This window comes from Aedes aegypti, chromosome 2 (genome assembly GCF_002204515.2).
Source record: "Aedes aegypti strain LVP_AGWG chromosome 2, AaegL5.0 Primary Assembly, whole genome shotgun sequence".
Classification (NCBI taxonomy): domain Eukaryota; kingdom Metazoa; phylum Arthropoda; class Insecta; order Diptera; family Culicidae; genus Aedes; species Aedes aegypti.
In genome coordinates, this window is record NC_035108.1 from 126,790,595 (window position 1) to 126,808,613 (window position 18,019).

Consider the following 18,019-nt stretch of genomic DNA (forward strand, 5'->3'; position numbering starts at 1 on the left):
CACTCAAGTTTGCAAGCATTATCGAATGCAATGAGACAGTTTACATTAATTATCGTTGAATGTTCAGTTGCAACTCGTTTTACATGATTATCATAAAGAATTACGTGCCATGTAAATTTGAGAATTTTTTGCTGTGCATTTCTCATGTATTATTCAATGATAAAACCTACAAACACATCTATTATATCCAACATTGCTAGCAAAATCTTTAATATTGAACACGAAACGTCTTCTCTTAAAGAATGTTGCATGCAAAACGGCTCGGTTTACATGATTTTCACGCTGAAAATTCAATCATAAATAATGCACATCAAATGACAAGCCGTCGATTCATCCATTTGCATTATATACGACAGAATACTCAGCGTACACAGCAAAAAATTCTCAAATTTACATGGCACATAATTTTTAATGATAATCAGGTAAAACGAGTTGCAACTGAACATTCAACGATAATTAATGTAGACTGTCTCATTGCATTCGAAAATGCTTGCAATCTCGAGCGAAACTGAAACATTTCATGGTCTTACATCCACATTCGCCAATATTGCATGATTTCTTGCATCTTGAAAGTGAAATTGCAAACAAGAATGCTTAGTTTACATGATTCTACGCTGAATATTCTGTCAAAAATAATGTACATTGAAGGATTGACGGCTTGTCCGGAATTGAATTTTCAGCGTGAAAATCATGTAAATCGAGCCGTTTTGCATGCAACATTCTTCGAGAGAAGACTTTTCGCGTTCAATATTAAGGAATTTGGAAACAATATTGTATATAATAGATGTGTTTATAGGTTTTATAATTGAATAATACATGCGAAATGGCTTTGCATGCTTGAGTCCAAAATTACGTTACGTGTAAATCTAAGATTTTTTTGGTGTGTAGAATTATGTAAACCGAGCATTCTTGTTTGCAATTTCACTTGCTAGATTAAAGAAAGCATACAATATTGGTGAATGTTGGATAGAAAATCATGAAATGTTTCAGTTTCACTCAAGATTGCATGCATTTTCGAATGCAATGAAACAGTTTACATTATTTATCGTTGAATATTCAGTTATAACTCGTTTTACATGATTATCATAATAGTTTACGTGTCACGTAAATTTAAGATTTTTTTTTGCTGTGTACAACCAAATCACTTTTTGCGTTATGCGAGGCTTACATGTGCAACATTTAACGTATAAGATGCCGCGAAAAGGCCTTCTACGTACACAAAATGAGTTATTACGAGTTATTACGTGAACTTTTATGCGATTTCTGGTTGTCTGGGTTGCAGCTACCCTATCCATTAACCGTCGTTGAATATTGAAGCGCATTGTTCTGTTATTTTTTTTATATTGGTAATGCTGGATAATTCTAGTGGCAACAAGATAATGATCCGAGCCAATATGAGTACACAGCAAAAAATTCTCAAATTTACATGGCACGTATTTTTTATGATAATCATGTAAAAGGACTTGCAATTGAACATTCAACGATAATTAATGTGAACTGTCTCATTGCATTCGAAAATGCATGCAATCTTGAGTGAAACTGAAACATTTCAGGATCTTCTATCCAACATCCGCCATTATGGCATGCTTTCTTGCATCTAGAAAGTGAAATTGCAAACAAGAATGCTCGGTTTACATGATTCTACGCTGAATATTCAGTCATATATAATGCACATGGATGAATCGACGGCATGTCATTTGATGTGCATTATTTATGATTGAATTTTAAGCGTGAAAATCATGTAAACCGAGCCGTTTTGCATGCAACATTCTTTAAGAGAAGACGTTTCGTGTTCAATATTAAAGATTTTGCTAGCAATGTTGGATATAGGGGTACCGGGGGCAGTATGGACACCCAGGGCAGAATGGACACCCCCTGTATCTTTGCATAAGCGAATACATTTAAAGTGTAAAATGCAAACAATATTTCAGTTGCCTGTCGGAGGAGTAAATTATCCACTAAAATTTCAGAAAAAATGTTCAAAACATTGATTTTGATTAGAAAAATTGAGCATGTTTTTATTTGGTTCGAAAATTATAACATTCACACCTCACCAAATAAGGTTTCAGAGGCAAATGATTGCAAGTTGACCGATAATGTAGCTCTTGATTGAATCTTCAATTATTTATGCTATATTCAAAAATATAGTAGATTTTTTTCTGGTACTTTAAGACATTGAAAAACTTATATAAAAATTTCTTATACTGTTGGGGCAATATGGACACCGGGTGACAAAGTAGAGCTGACACTTCAAAGAGAAAAAAAATATAACTTCAAATACAAAATTATCCTAAAATATTTAGCATTCAATGCAATGATTATGAAGTGGAACCACAAATCAGTTGAAAATCGTCAATTCTTGATTAAGACGAACCTGGAGGCAATATTGAAAGCATCTCTACGAAAAATATCTAAATTGGTTTTAATCGTGTTTCCAGTGACACAGTGACCTGTCACTATGGTTTCCTGAATATGAACTTCATTTTTCGAGGTTTTGAGAACGATCGCGGGACAATTTTCCTTTAAACATTAGGGTGTCCATGGGGGTGTCCACTTTGCCCCGCTAGCTTGATGGCGACTACCAAATATAAGCTTTTTTAAACCTATTTTTGAAAACAAAATGTTTTTTCCCAATTATGCAACCATGTTCAACAAATGCTAAAGAACTCTAAAAAGCATACTGCACATAAAAAACAGTATAATATTCATGTCCTCACAGTCAAAATAGGCAAATTCCTTACGGTGTCCATACTGCCCCGTGTCCCCCTAATAGATGTGTTTGTAAGTTTCATCATTGAATAATACATGAGAAATGGCTTTGCATGATTAAAGCTAAAATTACGTTTCGTGTAAATATAGATTAATAGATATTTTTAGTGTGTACCTCAAAAGGTCTGGATACGTGCTCTACTAAGGAGCAGGCATTACCACTTGGGTGGGGCCAGATACATTCTTACGTGAAAAGTAGATACCCACCAAAAAAATCTTAGATTTACATGTAACGTAATTTCAGCCTCAATCTCGCATAGCCATTTCTCATGTATTATTCAATGATAAAACCCATAAACACATCTATTCTGACCAACATTGCTATCAAAATCCTTAATATTGAACACAAAACACCTTCTCTTAAAAAATGTTGCATGCAAAACGACATGATTTTCACGCTGAAAATTCAATCATAAATAATGCACATAACATGACAAGCCGTCGATCCATCAATGTGCATTATTTTTGACAGAATATTCAGCGTAGAATCATGTAAACGGTTCTCCGACATTACCCGGAATGCAATTTACCGGAAGACCATTAACCGGAAAACCATTTACCGGAATGAATCTTTTACCGGAAAACCATTACCCGGAAGGACCATTTACCGGAAAATTATTTCGCTATTTCTCGCCTTTTTCATTAACGTCCTTTTAGCCGTTTTACGGTCCTTCAGGTCAGTATTTTGACTTGAAATATTTAAAACTAGTGGTCCCGGCAAACTTCGTCTTGCCATCAAGTAGGCTGCTGAAAAACGTCATGGACTTCCCATACAAAACAGGCAGTTCCGTTCGCTCCCGTTTTTTCTAACTTTCCTGTGAACATCTTGAATTTTGTCTACACACAAACACGTCGGAACACTTCAGGATCATATCTATATGATAAATTTTACAATCCGACAGCCCGTTCTCAAGTCATTTCGTGACATACAAACACCACTCCATTTTTATTTATATAGATGATCACCGATAATGATAATGGACATGGGATGTTCTTCCTTGAAAATACGTAAGCATCGAAGAGGAGTCTAAGATATCTTCTTACTTGATTATGTCAATATGCACCATCTTCATATATTTTCATTTCATAGATAATTCACCCTTCTTTTAAAAATAAGCTCTCCTTTCAACTTATCTTTGAAGCTTGTCTTGGTTGAACTGGCTAAATTTGGCTACAACTATGTAACAATACCTTTGACATTCGACCGTCGGTTCTCCAAGTGTCCAAATGTTCATTAATAAGCAATGGTTAAAATTTTTAACACGATTGGTTGTGCTACTTTTCGCCGAGTGTCAATTCACCGAATGTCGTTTCTGTAAACTTCAATCAACCGAATGCAAATCCTCCGTATATCCCTTTTTCTACAATGACCCATTTCGGCTCATCTGATATTCACCCTTCTTTATTTGGTTGGTGGTTTTTCGAGTTCCACCGATCTCGGCATTTTTGGCAAAATGCGTTTAGTCAAAAATGACCAAATATCTTCTTCTTATGATTGCTTACTAGACTGATGCAATTTTTGAAATTTTTGCTCCCCTATGCTTGAACGTTGTCAATTATGATGAAAATCTTTCTCCCAAAATTTGAAATTATTTGAATGAAATTTGGTTGTGCATACGCCTTTTGAAGTTTGTATGGAAATTACTGTGGAAATGGCAAACCTTTTGTGTTCAGTCGTCCAACTGCTCGTCATAATAATCTATGGAAAAGTGAAAAAACTCTTCTTATGTGAAATCTTTCCAGCTACAACTTTGCCGAAGACCACATTTTGATGGTACGTAAGGATAATTTGTTATTATAGATTCCAAAGTGTAGATCATGCTGTGATGATCATTCCATTACTTTCAGAGCAACATTGATTTTTTGCTGTAGAACATAGTAACCTGGATTACTTTGATCTATTCTACACGCCAGGAGCTGCAAGTTGGTGAAGCATGCAACATGCAACCCCACTTTATGATAATGAATAACAATTAAACCTGACGTCCAATCAAAATATGGTCTTTGGCAAAGTTGAAGCTAGAAAAATTTCACATTAGAAGAGTACTTTACATAAAATATTATGACGAAGATATAGAGGGCGGAACACGAAAGGTTGACGTTTTCCATTGTAATCTCCATATAAACTTCAAATGGCGTGTGCTTAGTCAAATTTCTTTCGAATCATTTCAAACTTCGGGAAGATGCTATTTACCATAATAAGGATCGTTTACACCGCACGGTGTGCTGAAACACACATATTATCGAACTTGCATGAACCTCCGATCTTTTTTCACTAAAAGTTAGCCTTGATAGTCATGAAAAGCTTGCGGAATATTAAAAAATCTTTCATCGGCAAAAAATTGAAAAAAGTCGATTTTTGTATTTTTACCCTTCTCCCATATATGAGTTCATAGGAGAATATTAGAGTTATACTAATTTTGATGCTTTGCAGACTTCTTTGATATACCTAGATCACGAATCGTTTACAAGACGTTTCAAATTGAGCACAATTTCTACCTACATTAACACAATGTGACCAGCCCATTGTGGTATGCCGTTTATTAACGACATCGCATTTTTACATAAATTTATTAAGGTAAACATACCACAACTTATCAAGTTTCAATCAATGTTTCCCATTCTACTGAATAATTGAAATTATTGGAGTTCGTTATTGAACATGAAGCTTTTTTAAGATAACAGACAATTGTATAATTACATGAAACCATTAAATAAACCGCCATACAATTATATAGGGCAATGTACTGTTTCAATTTTGTATGGTATGTTCACTCTAGCTGATCTTGTTGTTCACATTTGTTTTGATTGAAAGATATTCCTTGTATGAGTAACTTTTCAAATATTATATAATATATATTTGAAAAGTTGTCATGCCGATTTATATTGAAATCTTGCAGCCGCTGGTTGGGTGCGTTTGCTAAAACCTCACATCATTAACATATCCTTAGTTACCTTCATATACTTAAAACTAAATACATACCATAAAACGGGGTAACTTTGATAGTTTTTTGAGAGATAATCGATTTTTTTTTATTTGTAAAACAAGCACTGGTTTGTTAGTTATCGATTGTACATGAAAGATTGCATAACGGTTCGATCTTAATGAATCTATAGTTTTTCATATAATCGAAAGTCAGTTTTTGGTAATGGGGTAACATTGATAATGAGTAGATAAGCACATGAAAATCCAAAACAAACTATTGTTTGACATCATCACAGTTTGAATTGGATTGGAGAATGTTAATAGAGAAACTGGATTAGATTTTATCAATTAAAGTACAGAATTTATCGAACAAAAAACATCTTTAAAAGGATTTTCAGTCAAAACAAACATAATTCACACCATTATAAGTTGATAATAATGGGTATAAACATATATATCTGAATAGATATCTATCGATAATCATGTTTTGACATTGAATTCACCATAAATCAATCGTTTTTGGAACATGAATGAGTATAAATCGACTGAATCCCGTAAAGTACATGAGGTGTTGCATACCTCTAGGTTTTTAATGTTATATGGGAATTTGTGACTTTGATTACAAAAATGATTCTAAATTGTAAAACTGTTTTTCACTATGAGGTTTGATACCGGATTCATGTTCTACTATAGCTAGGCCATCAAGCATACGTACCGAATTCATTATAGTTTCATGAAATAGTGGTAGTAAAACAGATTGTTTGTGAGCGTTTTGAAAGTACCAAAATCTCATCATTTTTTAATATTCGAATATAAAGCCTCACATACTCTTGATTGGCACGAAAACAGCTCAGAGGTGAAGTGTCACACTGATACTCTTTAGTTTCGTATTCGTTTTGCTTTACTGGATAACATAATTTTGGTTATTTTGTTTAGTGTACGTTGCGGATCCCGCACTATCAAAGTTACCCGCATTTTCAAAGATACCTCGTTTTACGATAATAAAATTTATGTGTCCATGTTGGTTATTGAAATTGTTGTGTCTATTTCGCAAAATGTGCCCTCCATAAGTGCAAAGTCGTGAATAAAAGGGCTGGATTACGTTGGATCGATTTGTTACCGTCGCCACATTTATCCGAAGTAATCCAGCCCTTTTACTCAAAATCAGGTACTTCAAACCCCAAATATAATGTGCGCATTGCATATGAGTAGATTAGTGACTGCACAAAACTTGTATCACGATGAGCTTGAGACCACCTTAAGGCTATATAAGCCATTCACTGTTAATCATGTTATAGTGAACCCGCTTTCAAGAAGTTTGCGCGTATAAGCACATGAATACAGCTTATACTGCCATGTGTATCAATTTCTGGGAATTCCTATTCTGATTAGAAAACTATACCACATACGTAAAATATTACTGATTTGATTCAGAAAGAAGAATACAAAGCGTTCGTATGAGCTTTTCTGAAGTGAAAAGTGAAATTTCCATTATATAAAATACGGCATACCACAATGGGCTGGTCATATTATGTCAGTGTATGTAGGAAATGATGCTTAAATCTAAGAATTCATTCGTGTTAAAGATATGTCATGTCAAATTGGTCATTAGGTCGTTAAAAGTCATCATATTAGTGTATCTCTAATATCCTCCTATGAACTCATATATGGAAAAAGGGTAAAAATACAAAAATCGTCTTTTTTCAATTTTTTGCCGATGAAAGATTTTTTAATATTCAGCAAGCTTTTTTTGACTACCAAGGCTAACATTTAGTGAAAAAAGATCGGAGGTTCATGCAGGTCCGATAATATGTGTGTTCCAGCACACCGTGCACCGTGTCCAATATATTTTCATACACTTTTTCTTTTCTTTGGTATAACTTTACTGAATGTAGGATAATCCAATATTGTAGTATTTCATTGTAGTCTGGTAGTATTATACTAACGTAGAATAGCTTGTTTTATGAATAAGAAAAAAATAATTGCTATGATAAGTGATGAAATGTCCATTGAAGTCGTGTTTTGCACTTAAAATGAATTTTTGTTCATATTGGTCTGGTTTACAAAGTGAAAATCAAGGGGGACGGACCTGGTGTAGTGGTTAGAACACACGCCTCTCACGCCGAGGACCTGGGATCGAATCCCATCCCCGAAATAGTCACAAAAAAATTCAGTGACGACTTCCTTCGGAAGGGAAGTAAAGCCGTTGGTCCCGAGATGAACTAGCCCAGGGCTAAAAATCTCGTTAATAAAGATAGAAAAAAAAAGTGAAAATCAGAGCATTCACAAAAAGTTTCAAAAACTTTAAGTTAATCATATTGCGTTTTGAATAGATAAATATTGATAAAATTTGATAAATATATGTGCGATAACTGCAGATTGAAATTGGGCTCTGCCTATGAGCGTGCCGCTGGAAATATTTTTCCTGTAGTGAATCAGTATTATAACCACTATCAAAAAATATTATCACCAATGATGTCAGTTATACAAGCGCAAAGTAATGTTATCTCGAATTTGTATGAGAATATACTGGACACGGTGTAAGCATAGGGGAGCCAAAATTTTGAATTTTGCATCACTCTATTGCTTACTATTCACTCTAGTATATTATCTTGGATTCGAGGTACAGACATTCAGAGTTATGAAATTCGTAGAAAAATAGCATAATTTAGGAAATTCAAAGAAAAAGTTGATCTATTGAGGTTCAATATTCCGGAATCCAAGAGATGGACGTCACAATGGCGTATAGTGTCCCTACTCTCGATTACCAAGGCACTCTTAGTTTCGACTTGATTTTTTAGATTTCCTCAAACCATGAAAGCTCCCCTAAATCAAGGCGATTTTTTTATGGCGACAGCGACATGCACATGCGCTGTATGTATAGTTTGATGAGCGTGTCTAACCCGCAGCGAATTTCGTCGTGTCAAGCTAGATGGTTCCATATAAGAGTGCTTGCAGCGACTCAACAACGAAATCGCGTCGATTTTTTGACCATGTCGCTTAAAAAATCGTGTTAATTTGGGGAAGCTTCAAAGCTAAAATGAGAATTGCACTGTTGTATGTCACTTCTCTCGCAAGATTAGTGTTTTCTTGTTTATTTTTTGATGCAATATTTATTTTGGATTCTAAACACCCATAACTTCCCCCATCGTGGGAGCTAGTTGGATTCTACTTTTCGATGTGCTATCACCGTTGTTCTCCTGACTTTCTATGAATGTGTTATCTTCGCCATTCATATGCATATGTATATATATATATATATATATATATATATATATATATATATATATATAAATATATGTAAGTCGTAGTGCTGCTTCCACCTTTCAATCACCTCGCGTCCGTCCTACACATTTCAGCTCGAGGCTAAAGTCTTTGCGGGATGCGTTGAGCTCTGATAGAATTTCAGCGTTTTTTGAGACCGGTACAGTAATTCCATCTCTCAGCATTCTATCTCTGTTATGCGGTGCTTTTTGCCTTTTTGTGCGGGTTTGCAGTTTCTGATTCTCCTAGTACTCTTCGTCGAACCAATCTTTTCTTAAACTTTTGCCCACGTTTCCGACAATGCTTTCGGCAGCGTCATTAAGGGCTGCTTGAACTATTCCTTAGCAGCATTAAGTGCAGTCCTATCGAGCTCGTCTTCATCCGACAAGCTTACCTCAAGATGCTACGTCAGAATGCACTGGGCGTCGGTACCGTATATCATTGATGAAAAATAGTTTTAGGCGTAGCATCACCACCACCAGGTAGTGATCGGAGTCTATGTTAGAGCCACGATAGCTTCTGACACCGGTTATGTTGGAGAAGTGTCGTCCATCGATCAAAACCTGGTCGATTTGCAATTCTATGTAGTGTGATGATCTCCAGGAGTACCGATACGGAAACGACCATATTCTTGGAGGTGATAGTTCTCTGTCATCAGTCGGTGGGTGCTGAACTTTCTCATTGTTGGTCTGAACTCCTCTTTTTGGTCAACCTGATCATTTAAATCTCCTATGTTGAACCTGACATCGTGGCTCGTGCAGCGACCGTACTCGCGTTCGAGCTACGCAGTTGACTAGCAAAACAATTAATTTGATAAAATTCCGAATCTACTGTTTCTCAATAGACGATTTTTGACTGGAAGGAAGGTCATCGGATCTAAATACTACCGTTTTCGATTTCTTATTAATTTTTTCATTTTAATTCTGCAATAATTCACAAACTTTCGCATCCTCTAAATCCGACCTCAGAGCTTCAAATCCCTAGGTCGTTGGCTAACTATCGCACACACTATAGACAAGTTCAGATCACATTAGTGGTAAGTACATGCTACTTCTCCCCTCTCTGGTACACTGGTAAACAACTGGTTGAGTATTGGATTCATATCAAAGTGGTAAAACGACGCTTCATCCGGTGCCCTTATAAAGGCTGCTAACTAAACGTTCGATCATCGTCATATTCGTGAACTAAACGCGAAACTTAAGACTATCTCGCAACTCAGTTTCCCTAAAGCTAGTGAGTGTTGGTTCGAGTAGATTTACCGATACGCTGACGTACGTATCAGTAGAGGGCGGCAGTGCTCCGTTTCAGTATTAAAATATCTATCGAAGAAGTTTAACAAGTATACGATGAAGTGAGATGAAGACATTAAAGTAGATACAATGGCAGGGGAAACAATTGAGCCTAACTAAAGAGCTATTTACAGTGCAAGCTTATCTGCTAGAAGGGACTTAGAAGTTGAAGGGTATGGCAGGTTTGGGATAGGAATATCCGGTGGATTGCTCCGGAGGGATATACTCAGGTGCGGCAGTGCTGGATATTGGTCGAGGTGTAGGTGGAGGCAGGGTGAAAGGTTTCGGAGGTTTCGGATAGTCGTAGCCGCAGCTACCGTCCGGGTTGACTTGTGAGGCGGCGCATTTCTTCTCGGTGGTCGTAGCTGGTCGAGTTGTCGTTGGGGGTCGACGAGTTGTTGTCGTCGTTGGCCGAGGCGTGGTGGTTGTTCGCTGGAAAATGGGGTAACAAACAGGGTTTAAAGATATTAGATCTAGAATGAGAACAAAGTTACCCTGGTGGTAGATGGTGGCAGGTACTCTACGGCAGGCGTAGTCCTTCTAGTGGTGGTAGTCGTTGGCCGTGTCGTCGTAGTTGTTCGCTAAAACGGTATAGTGAATGAAGATTAGAACTACGATGATAAATTATCTATTAGATGATCATTGCAGGAAATTTTGATGGTTATAGTCCAAAACTCGAAGCGGAAAAAACTCATACAGAACCAGCATTACCGTCGTGGTTGTGGTTGGTCGTGTCGTAGTTCTGATCGTCGTTGTACGCGGTGGAAGATATTCTTGTGCTGGAGTTGTTCTTCGCGTTGTAGTCGTGGTTATTGGGCGCTGAAAAAATCCCAGTTACAGAAGCCATTGGGAAGTCGAAAGAACAATTAAGGGAAATGTGAAAGGAGCAATCGGAAATGTTGGCCACTTCCTTAGGAATTGGTTTAAAAACGCAGATGGGAACTTACTCTGGTAGTGGTCGTAGTAGATGGTGGCAAGTACTCTTGTGCAGGAGTTGTCCTTCGAGTGCTAGTTGTGCGCTGTTTGTCGAATGAATAGTTTCATGTTAGTCAGTAAATGAAAAATGATAGTGCTTACACAATTCCAGAATCATTTCTCAATTTCTCAAAGTGATATGGAAAAATCAAAATCCATTCATAGATTCCTGATTAAATCCTTTTTTTTGGTTTCTGAAAGAATCTCCGAAACTGCCGACTGTATTACTCGGAAGCTCCTGAGAATATTTTTATATCCCACTGCGAATCCTTTCGGAGATTCCGGACAGAATTGCTTGGGAGACTCCAGACAGAAGTCCTTCGGAGATCTTGGACAGAAACCCTTCGAAGATTTCGGACAGAATCCTTTTGAAGTTTCCGGACAGAATCCCTCCGGAGATTCCGGACAAAATCCCCCAGAGATTCCGTACAGTCTTCTTTCAGAGATTCTGGGCAGTCTTTCTTCGGAGATTCCGGACAGTCTTCCTTCAAAGATTCTGGAAAATCTTCTTTCGGAGGTTCCAGACAGAATTTGTTCAGAAATTTTTACAGAAATTTTAAGAGATTTAATACAGAATTCTTCCGGAGATTCCGCAGAAAATCCCTTAAAAGATTCCGCACGGAATCCCCTCGGAGATTCCGGACGGATCCCTTCAGAGATTCTGGGCAGTCTTCCTTCGGAGATTCCGGACAGAATTCCTTCAGAGATTTTTGAAGAATCTCTTCAGAGATCCCAGACAGAATCTCTTTGGAGTTTCCGGACAGAATTTCTTTGGAGATTCCGGACAGAATCCATTCGGAAATTCCACACCGAATCCCTTCGGAGATTCCGGATAAAATGCCTTTGGAGATTCTGGACAGAATCTCTTCGGAGATTCCAGACAGGATCCTTTCGGAGATTTCAGACAGAATCCCTTCGGAGATTCCGGACATTCCGGGCAGTCTTCCTTCATAGATTCTGGGCAGTTTTCCTTAGGAGATTCCGGACAGAATTTGTTCAAAGATTTTAACAGAATCTTTTCAGAGATTCCTGACAGAATCCCTTCGAAGATTCAGGACAGAATCTCTTTGGAGATTCCGGACAGAATCTCTTCAGAGATTCTGGACAAAATTCTCCCTTCGGATATTCCAGACAGAAGAATCCCTTCCCGTAGAGAATCCCTTCATAGATTCCGCACAGAATCCCCTCGGAGATTCTGGACGAATCCATTCGGAGATTCCGGACAGAATCTCTTCGGAGATTCCGGGCAGATTCCCTTTGGAGGTTCTGGGCAGAATCCCTTCGGAGATTTCGCAAAGAATCTCTTTAGAGATTCCGGACAGAATCCCTTCGGAGATTCTGGACAGAATTCCTTCAGAGATTCTGGACAGAATCCCTTCGAAAATTCGAGGCAGAATCCCTTCAGAAATTACGCTCAGAATCTCTTCAGAGATTCCGGAGATTGTGGACAGAATCCATTAGGAGTTTCTGGACAGAATCTTTTTGGAGATTCTGGACAGAAACCCTTCGGAGATTCCGGGCAGATTCTCTTCGGAGATTTCGCACAGAATCTCTTCAGAAATTCCGGGCAGAATCCCTTTGGATATTCTGGACAGAATCCCTTCGGATATTCTGGACAGAATCCCTTCGGATATTCTGGACAGAATCCCTTCGGATATTCTGGACAGAATCCCTACGGATATTCTGGATAGAATCCCTTCGGATATTCTGGACAGAATGACAGAATCCCTTCGGATATTCTGGACAGAATCCCTTTGGAGATTCTGGACAGAATCCCTTCGGAGAGTGCATTCCGCAAAGAATTCCTCGGGGATTTCGCACAGAATCACATTGGGAAGTCCTTCACATTGGGAAGTCCCTCTGAAATTCTATACAAAATCTCCTTTGCATCCTGGACATAATCTTTTCTGGACAGAATCTCTCGAGAATCTGGCCAGCTACTTGCTGGACTGCTGACACAGTCCTTCGTAAATATTCGAAGGAATTCCAACTGAAATCCCAACATAACTCTTTCAGAGCTTCTGGGCAGAATCCCTTCGTTACTTTTAGTATAAACTTTCCTCAACGCCCGATTCTTACCCTGGTGGTCGTCGTAGGCCGCGTGGTAGTCACTCGCTGCGGTTGAGTGAAACTACTCTCCGGTTTCTCGTAGAAGTAGCCACAAGTGCCGTCCGGATTGCGTTCGGACGGAGGGCACTGCGTCGTGACTGTTGCCGGACGACGAGTTGTCGTAGTGGTCGTCGTAGGCCTTGTAGTGGTGGTGGTCCTCCTAGTGGTGGTCGTCGTAGGCGTAGGCGGAAGATATTCTTGCGAGGGCGATGTCCTACGGGTTGTGAACCGTGTCGTAGTGGTCGTCACTCGTTGCGGTATCGTGAAACTGTTCTCGGGCCTCTCGTAGACGTACCCACAGGATCCGTCGGGGTTTCTCTGCGAAGGGGGGCATTGAGTAGGAGTAGGGGTCGGACGACGAGTGGTAGTCGTCGGCCTTGTCGTGGTTGTAGTTCTTCGAGTGGTGGTCGTCGGCGATGGAGGAAGATACTCCTGGGATGGCGATGTTCTGCGGGTGGTGAAGCGGGTGGTGGTCGTTGGTGGGGTTGTTGTTACACGCTGTGGTAGAGTGAAACTACTTTCGGGTTTCTCGTAGACATATCCACACGATCCATCTGGATTACGTTGGGATGGAGGGCACTGGGTGGTGGTTGGTGTTGGACGTCGAGTAGTGGTCCTAGTTCTCCTGGTGGTGGTGGTCGTTGGCCTCGTTGTAGTCGTAGTCCTTCTAGTCGTCGATGGAGGTAGATATTCCTGTGGTGGCGTAGTTCTTCGGGTTGTAAGCCGCGTTGTGGTAGTCGTTGGCCTTGTGGTTGATACACGCTGAGGCAGTGTGAAGCTACTTTCAGGTTTCTCGTAGACATAGCCACAAGTGCCATCCGGGTTACGTTGAGACGGTGGACACTGAGTGGTTGTTACTCGACGGGTCGTAGTGGTCGGCCTCGTGGTTCTGGTGGTAGGAACACGTTGCGGTTCAGTGAAACTGCTCTCTGGCTTTTCGTAGACATAGCCGCAAGATCCATCCGGATTGCGCTGGGAAGGAGGACATTGAGTTGTCGTTGGGCGCCGAGTGGTGGTCGTTGGAGGGCGAGTCGTAGTTGTAGTGCGCTGAAATGGAAACATGCTTTAGTGCTCTTAATCTCGTTGCAAATCCAGCAGTGCATACTCTGGTGGTAGTGGTTGGACGGGTTGTAGTGCTTGGAGGTAGATATTCCTGTGGAGGCGTAGTTCTCCGGGTAGTTGTGGTAGTTACTCGCTGAGGAAGGGTGAAACTTTGCTCGGGTTTTTCGTAGACATATCCGCAAGACCCATCGGGATTCTGCTGCGATGGAGGACATCTCGTTGTTGGTACCGTTCTGTAAGTTGTCGTTGTACGTCGAGTTGTTGTCGTGGTTGGACGTGTTGTTGTCGTTGTTCGCTGTAAAGTATCATGGTTAATATATGGTTTGTTGATTGCTAATTAAATGATTCTCACTCTAGTGGTAGTTGTCGTAGGCCGAGTGGTTGTCGTCACTCTCTGCGGTACGGTAAAACTTTGATCCGGCTTTTCGTAGACATATCCACAGGAACCATCTGGGTTTCTCTGCGAAGGGGGGCATTGAGTAGGGGTAGGGGTCGGACGACGAGTGGTAGTCGTCGGCCTTGTCGTGGTTGTGGTTCTTCTGGTGGTGGTTGTTGTTCTACGAGTGGTGGTCGTCGGCGATGGAGGAAGATACTCCTGGGATGGCGATGTTCTGCGGGTGGTGAACCGGGTGGTGGTCGTTGGTCGGGTTGTTGTTACACGCTGTGGTAGAGTGAAACTACTTTCGGGCTTTTCGTAGACATATCCACAGGAACCATCTGGGTTTTGCTGTGATGGAGGGCATCTGGTGGTCGGAACAGGACGTCGAGTAGTAGTCGTTGAAGGCGGTAGATATTGCTGGAACGGAGTAGTTCGCCGTGTTGTTAACCTAGTGGTTGTTGTCGTCGGCCGAGTTGTTGTCGTAACTCTCTGCGGAACAGTGAAACTTTGTTCCGGTACTTCGTAGACATATCCACAGGAACCATCTGGGTTTTGCTGTGACGGAGGGCACCTGGTGGTTGGAACAGGGCGTCGAGTGGTGGTAGTTGAAGGTGGTAGATATTGCTGGAAAGGAGTAGTTCGCCGCGTTGTTGTCGTCGTCGGCCGAGTGGTTGTCGTCACTCTTTGCGGTACGGTAAAACTTTGATCCGGCTTCACGTAGACGTATCCGCAAGAACCGTCCGGATTTTGCTGTGACGGAGGGCATCTGGTGGTTGGAACGGGACGCCGAGTGGTGGTCGTTGAAGGTGGGAGGTACTGCTGGAACGGTGTAGTACGGCGTGTAGTTAACCTAGTAGTGGTGGTGGTAGGTCTAGTAGTGGTAACTCGTTGGGGTAGCGTAAAGCTCTCTTCAGGTCGCTCGTAGACGTAACCGCAGGAACCGTCTGGATTTTGCTGCGATGGAGGGCATCGGGTAGTTGTCGTTAAACGACGTGTTGTGGTCGTTGGACGAGTTGTTGTTGTTGTTGTTCGCTAGAAGGATTTTCATTAAAGTTTCTGTAGAGAAATGTAATGATTAAGTAGCTTACCCTTGTGGTCGTCGTGGTTGGCCTGGTAGTAGTTACTCGTTGAGGCACCGTAAAGCTCTGTTCAGGTCGCTCATAAACGTATCCACAAGAGCCATCCGGATTTTGTTGCGAAGGCGGACACCTGGTGGTCGGGACTGTACGATAGGTGGTAGTGGTACGACGAGTAGTTGTCGTCGGACGAGTGGTTGTAGTTGTAGTTACCCGTTGGGGCAAAGTAAAACTTTCTTCTGGTTTTTCGTAGACGTAGCCGCATGATCCGTCCGGGTTTTGCTGAGATGCTGGACATCTGGTTGTTGGGACCGTTCGATAAGTCGTTGTTATTCTACGGGTTGTTGTAGTGGGACGCGTGGTAGTCGTTGTACGTCTGGTAGTCGTCGTAGGACGAGTCGTTGTCACCCTCTGCGGAACAGTGAAGCTTTGTTCTGGTTTGTCGTAGACGTATCCACAGGATCCATCAGGGTTCTGTTGTGATGGAGGGCACCTAGTTGTGGTCAATCGTTGAGTCGTAGTTATTCTTCTGGTGGTGGTGATCGTTGGTCGCGTAGTGGTGGTTGTTCTCCTGGTTGTGGTGGTCGATGGCGGGAGATACTCTTGGAACGGTGTAGTTCTTCGGGTAGTGAACCTGGTTGTGGTCGTGGTGGGTCTTGTAGTTGTCACACGTTGAGGAATGGTAAAACTCTGATCAGGTTTTACGTAGACATAACCACAAGATCCGTCAGGGTTTTGCTGAGATGACGGACACTTGGTTGTTGGAACCACTCTTTGCGTTGTAGTAGTTGGACGTCTCGTTGTAGTCGTAGTTGTAGTGCGCTGAAATGATTCATTATATTAACCATTAGAATATTGTACGGTTGGATCTTAATATCTACAAGCATATCTAGGTTCATATTGATATTTTTTAAGGTCACATACACGTAACCAAACATGGATGCTGAAGAGCTGACAGAAGCGTGGGCGAGAGCGTGTGATGCAACAATGCCGACATACTGGTGGAACGACAGACTCAGCACCCTCCGTGTAGCCTGCTTAAGAGCCAGAAGACGCGTGTAGAGAGCTAGATTGGAAGCCAGAATGGAAGAGCGTAAAGTGACCTACCGACTGGCCCGAGCCACGTTCAAACGGGAAATAACGACTAGTAAATCGAACTGCTACAAGGAGTTGGGGTAACTGGGCAACGCCTATCATGTAGAGATGGCAAAGATTAAGGGCCTAGTAACACCAGCTGAAATGCGTCCCGACAAACTGAAATGGTCCAGATGGTATCCCTAACGTAGCGCTAAGGGCAGCAATCTTGGCGTTCCCAGATATACAGTCACCCCACAGTTATGGATCAACTAAGGGTCATTTTTCAGAACAAAATATGATTAAACAACATGGTGGCGCTGTACAAACCAAAATTACCTTCCTGACACTGCAGAATATAGTCGTTTTTGAGAATACACGTCACAATTTGCGGTTATTTACCAAAAAGTGTCGATTTAAATCGAAATTCCAAACAATGTCCACCCCACAGATGTGGATCAGTGGAAGAGGAAGATCCGTATTATGGATCAAATCGACTCATATTATGGATCAAAACACTATAACAGCAATTTAACTGCGAGGAAAACGAATGGTGTTATGTTAAAAGCATACGTTTTGGCGTTTCTTTTGGAATCGTCTTATCTTTGATTTATAACTGTGGTATGGATTTCAATGCCCCACAGTTATGAATCAACGCTTCTGGGAATACGATTGACATTTTATTTCCTACAGACGGGAATAATATATTTAAGCATATTTGAATTGATTGCGATGCTGTACAGATTTATGGTTCACGTAGGTAAAATGTGTTCTGCGAAATTGCACCTGTATTTGATGAGATATTTCCGTTTTAATCCAACTCTGATCCATATCTGTGTGCTATCCATAACTGTGGGGTGACTGTATTTAGGACAGCGTTGTAGAAGTGTCTAGCGGAAGGCTGCTTCCCAGACAGACGGAAGGTGCAGAAGCTGCCAAAACCGGAAAACCGCCAGGAGATCCTGCTTCATATAGACCAATATGCTTGCTGGATACTATTGGTAAACTTCTGGAGAAGGCCATCCTCAGCAGGCTGACGATCTACACGAAAGGCGAGAACGGATTGTCGGAAAGGCGACAGGCGTCGGAGTTCCCT

At 40.8% G+C, this 18,019-nt stretch overlaps 1 protein-coding gene across 3 annotated transcripts in view; it reads right to left on the reverse strand.

The window, feature by feature from the left end:
- Positions 1-9,848: 9,848 nt before the first annotated feature.
- The window catches only part of LOC5571192 (mucin-2), a 101,712-nt gene continuing 93,541 nt past the window's right edge, over positions 9,849-18,019 (reverse strand). The window contains exons 6-13 of one of the 3 annotated variants that reach the window (XM_021842261.1): positions 15,862-16,671; positions 14,747-15,805; positions 14,438-14,689; positions 13,303-14,379; positions 11,196-11,267; positions 10,960-11,067; positions 10,743-10,829; positions 9,849-10,680 (exon numbers count right to left, since the gene is read on the reverse strand). In XM_021842261.1, the coding sequence (XP_021697953.1) occupies positions 10,408-10,680; positions 10,743-10,829; positions 10,960-11,067; positions 11,196-11,267; positions 13,303-14,379; positions 14,438-14,689; positions 14,747-15,805; positions 15,862-16,671 (3,738 nt within the window). In that variant the 3' untranslated portion in view covers positions 9,849-10,407. The remainder of the gene's footprint in view (positions 10,681-10,742; positions 10,830-10,959; positions 11,068-11,195; positions 11,268-13,302; positions 14,380-14,437; positions 14,690-14,746; positions 15,806-15,861; positions 16,672-18,019) is intronic. The other 2 variants (XM_021842262.1, XM_021842263.1) reach the window with 2 other exon arrangements.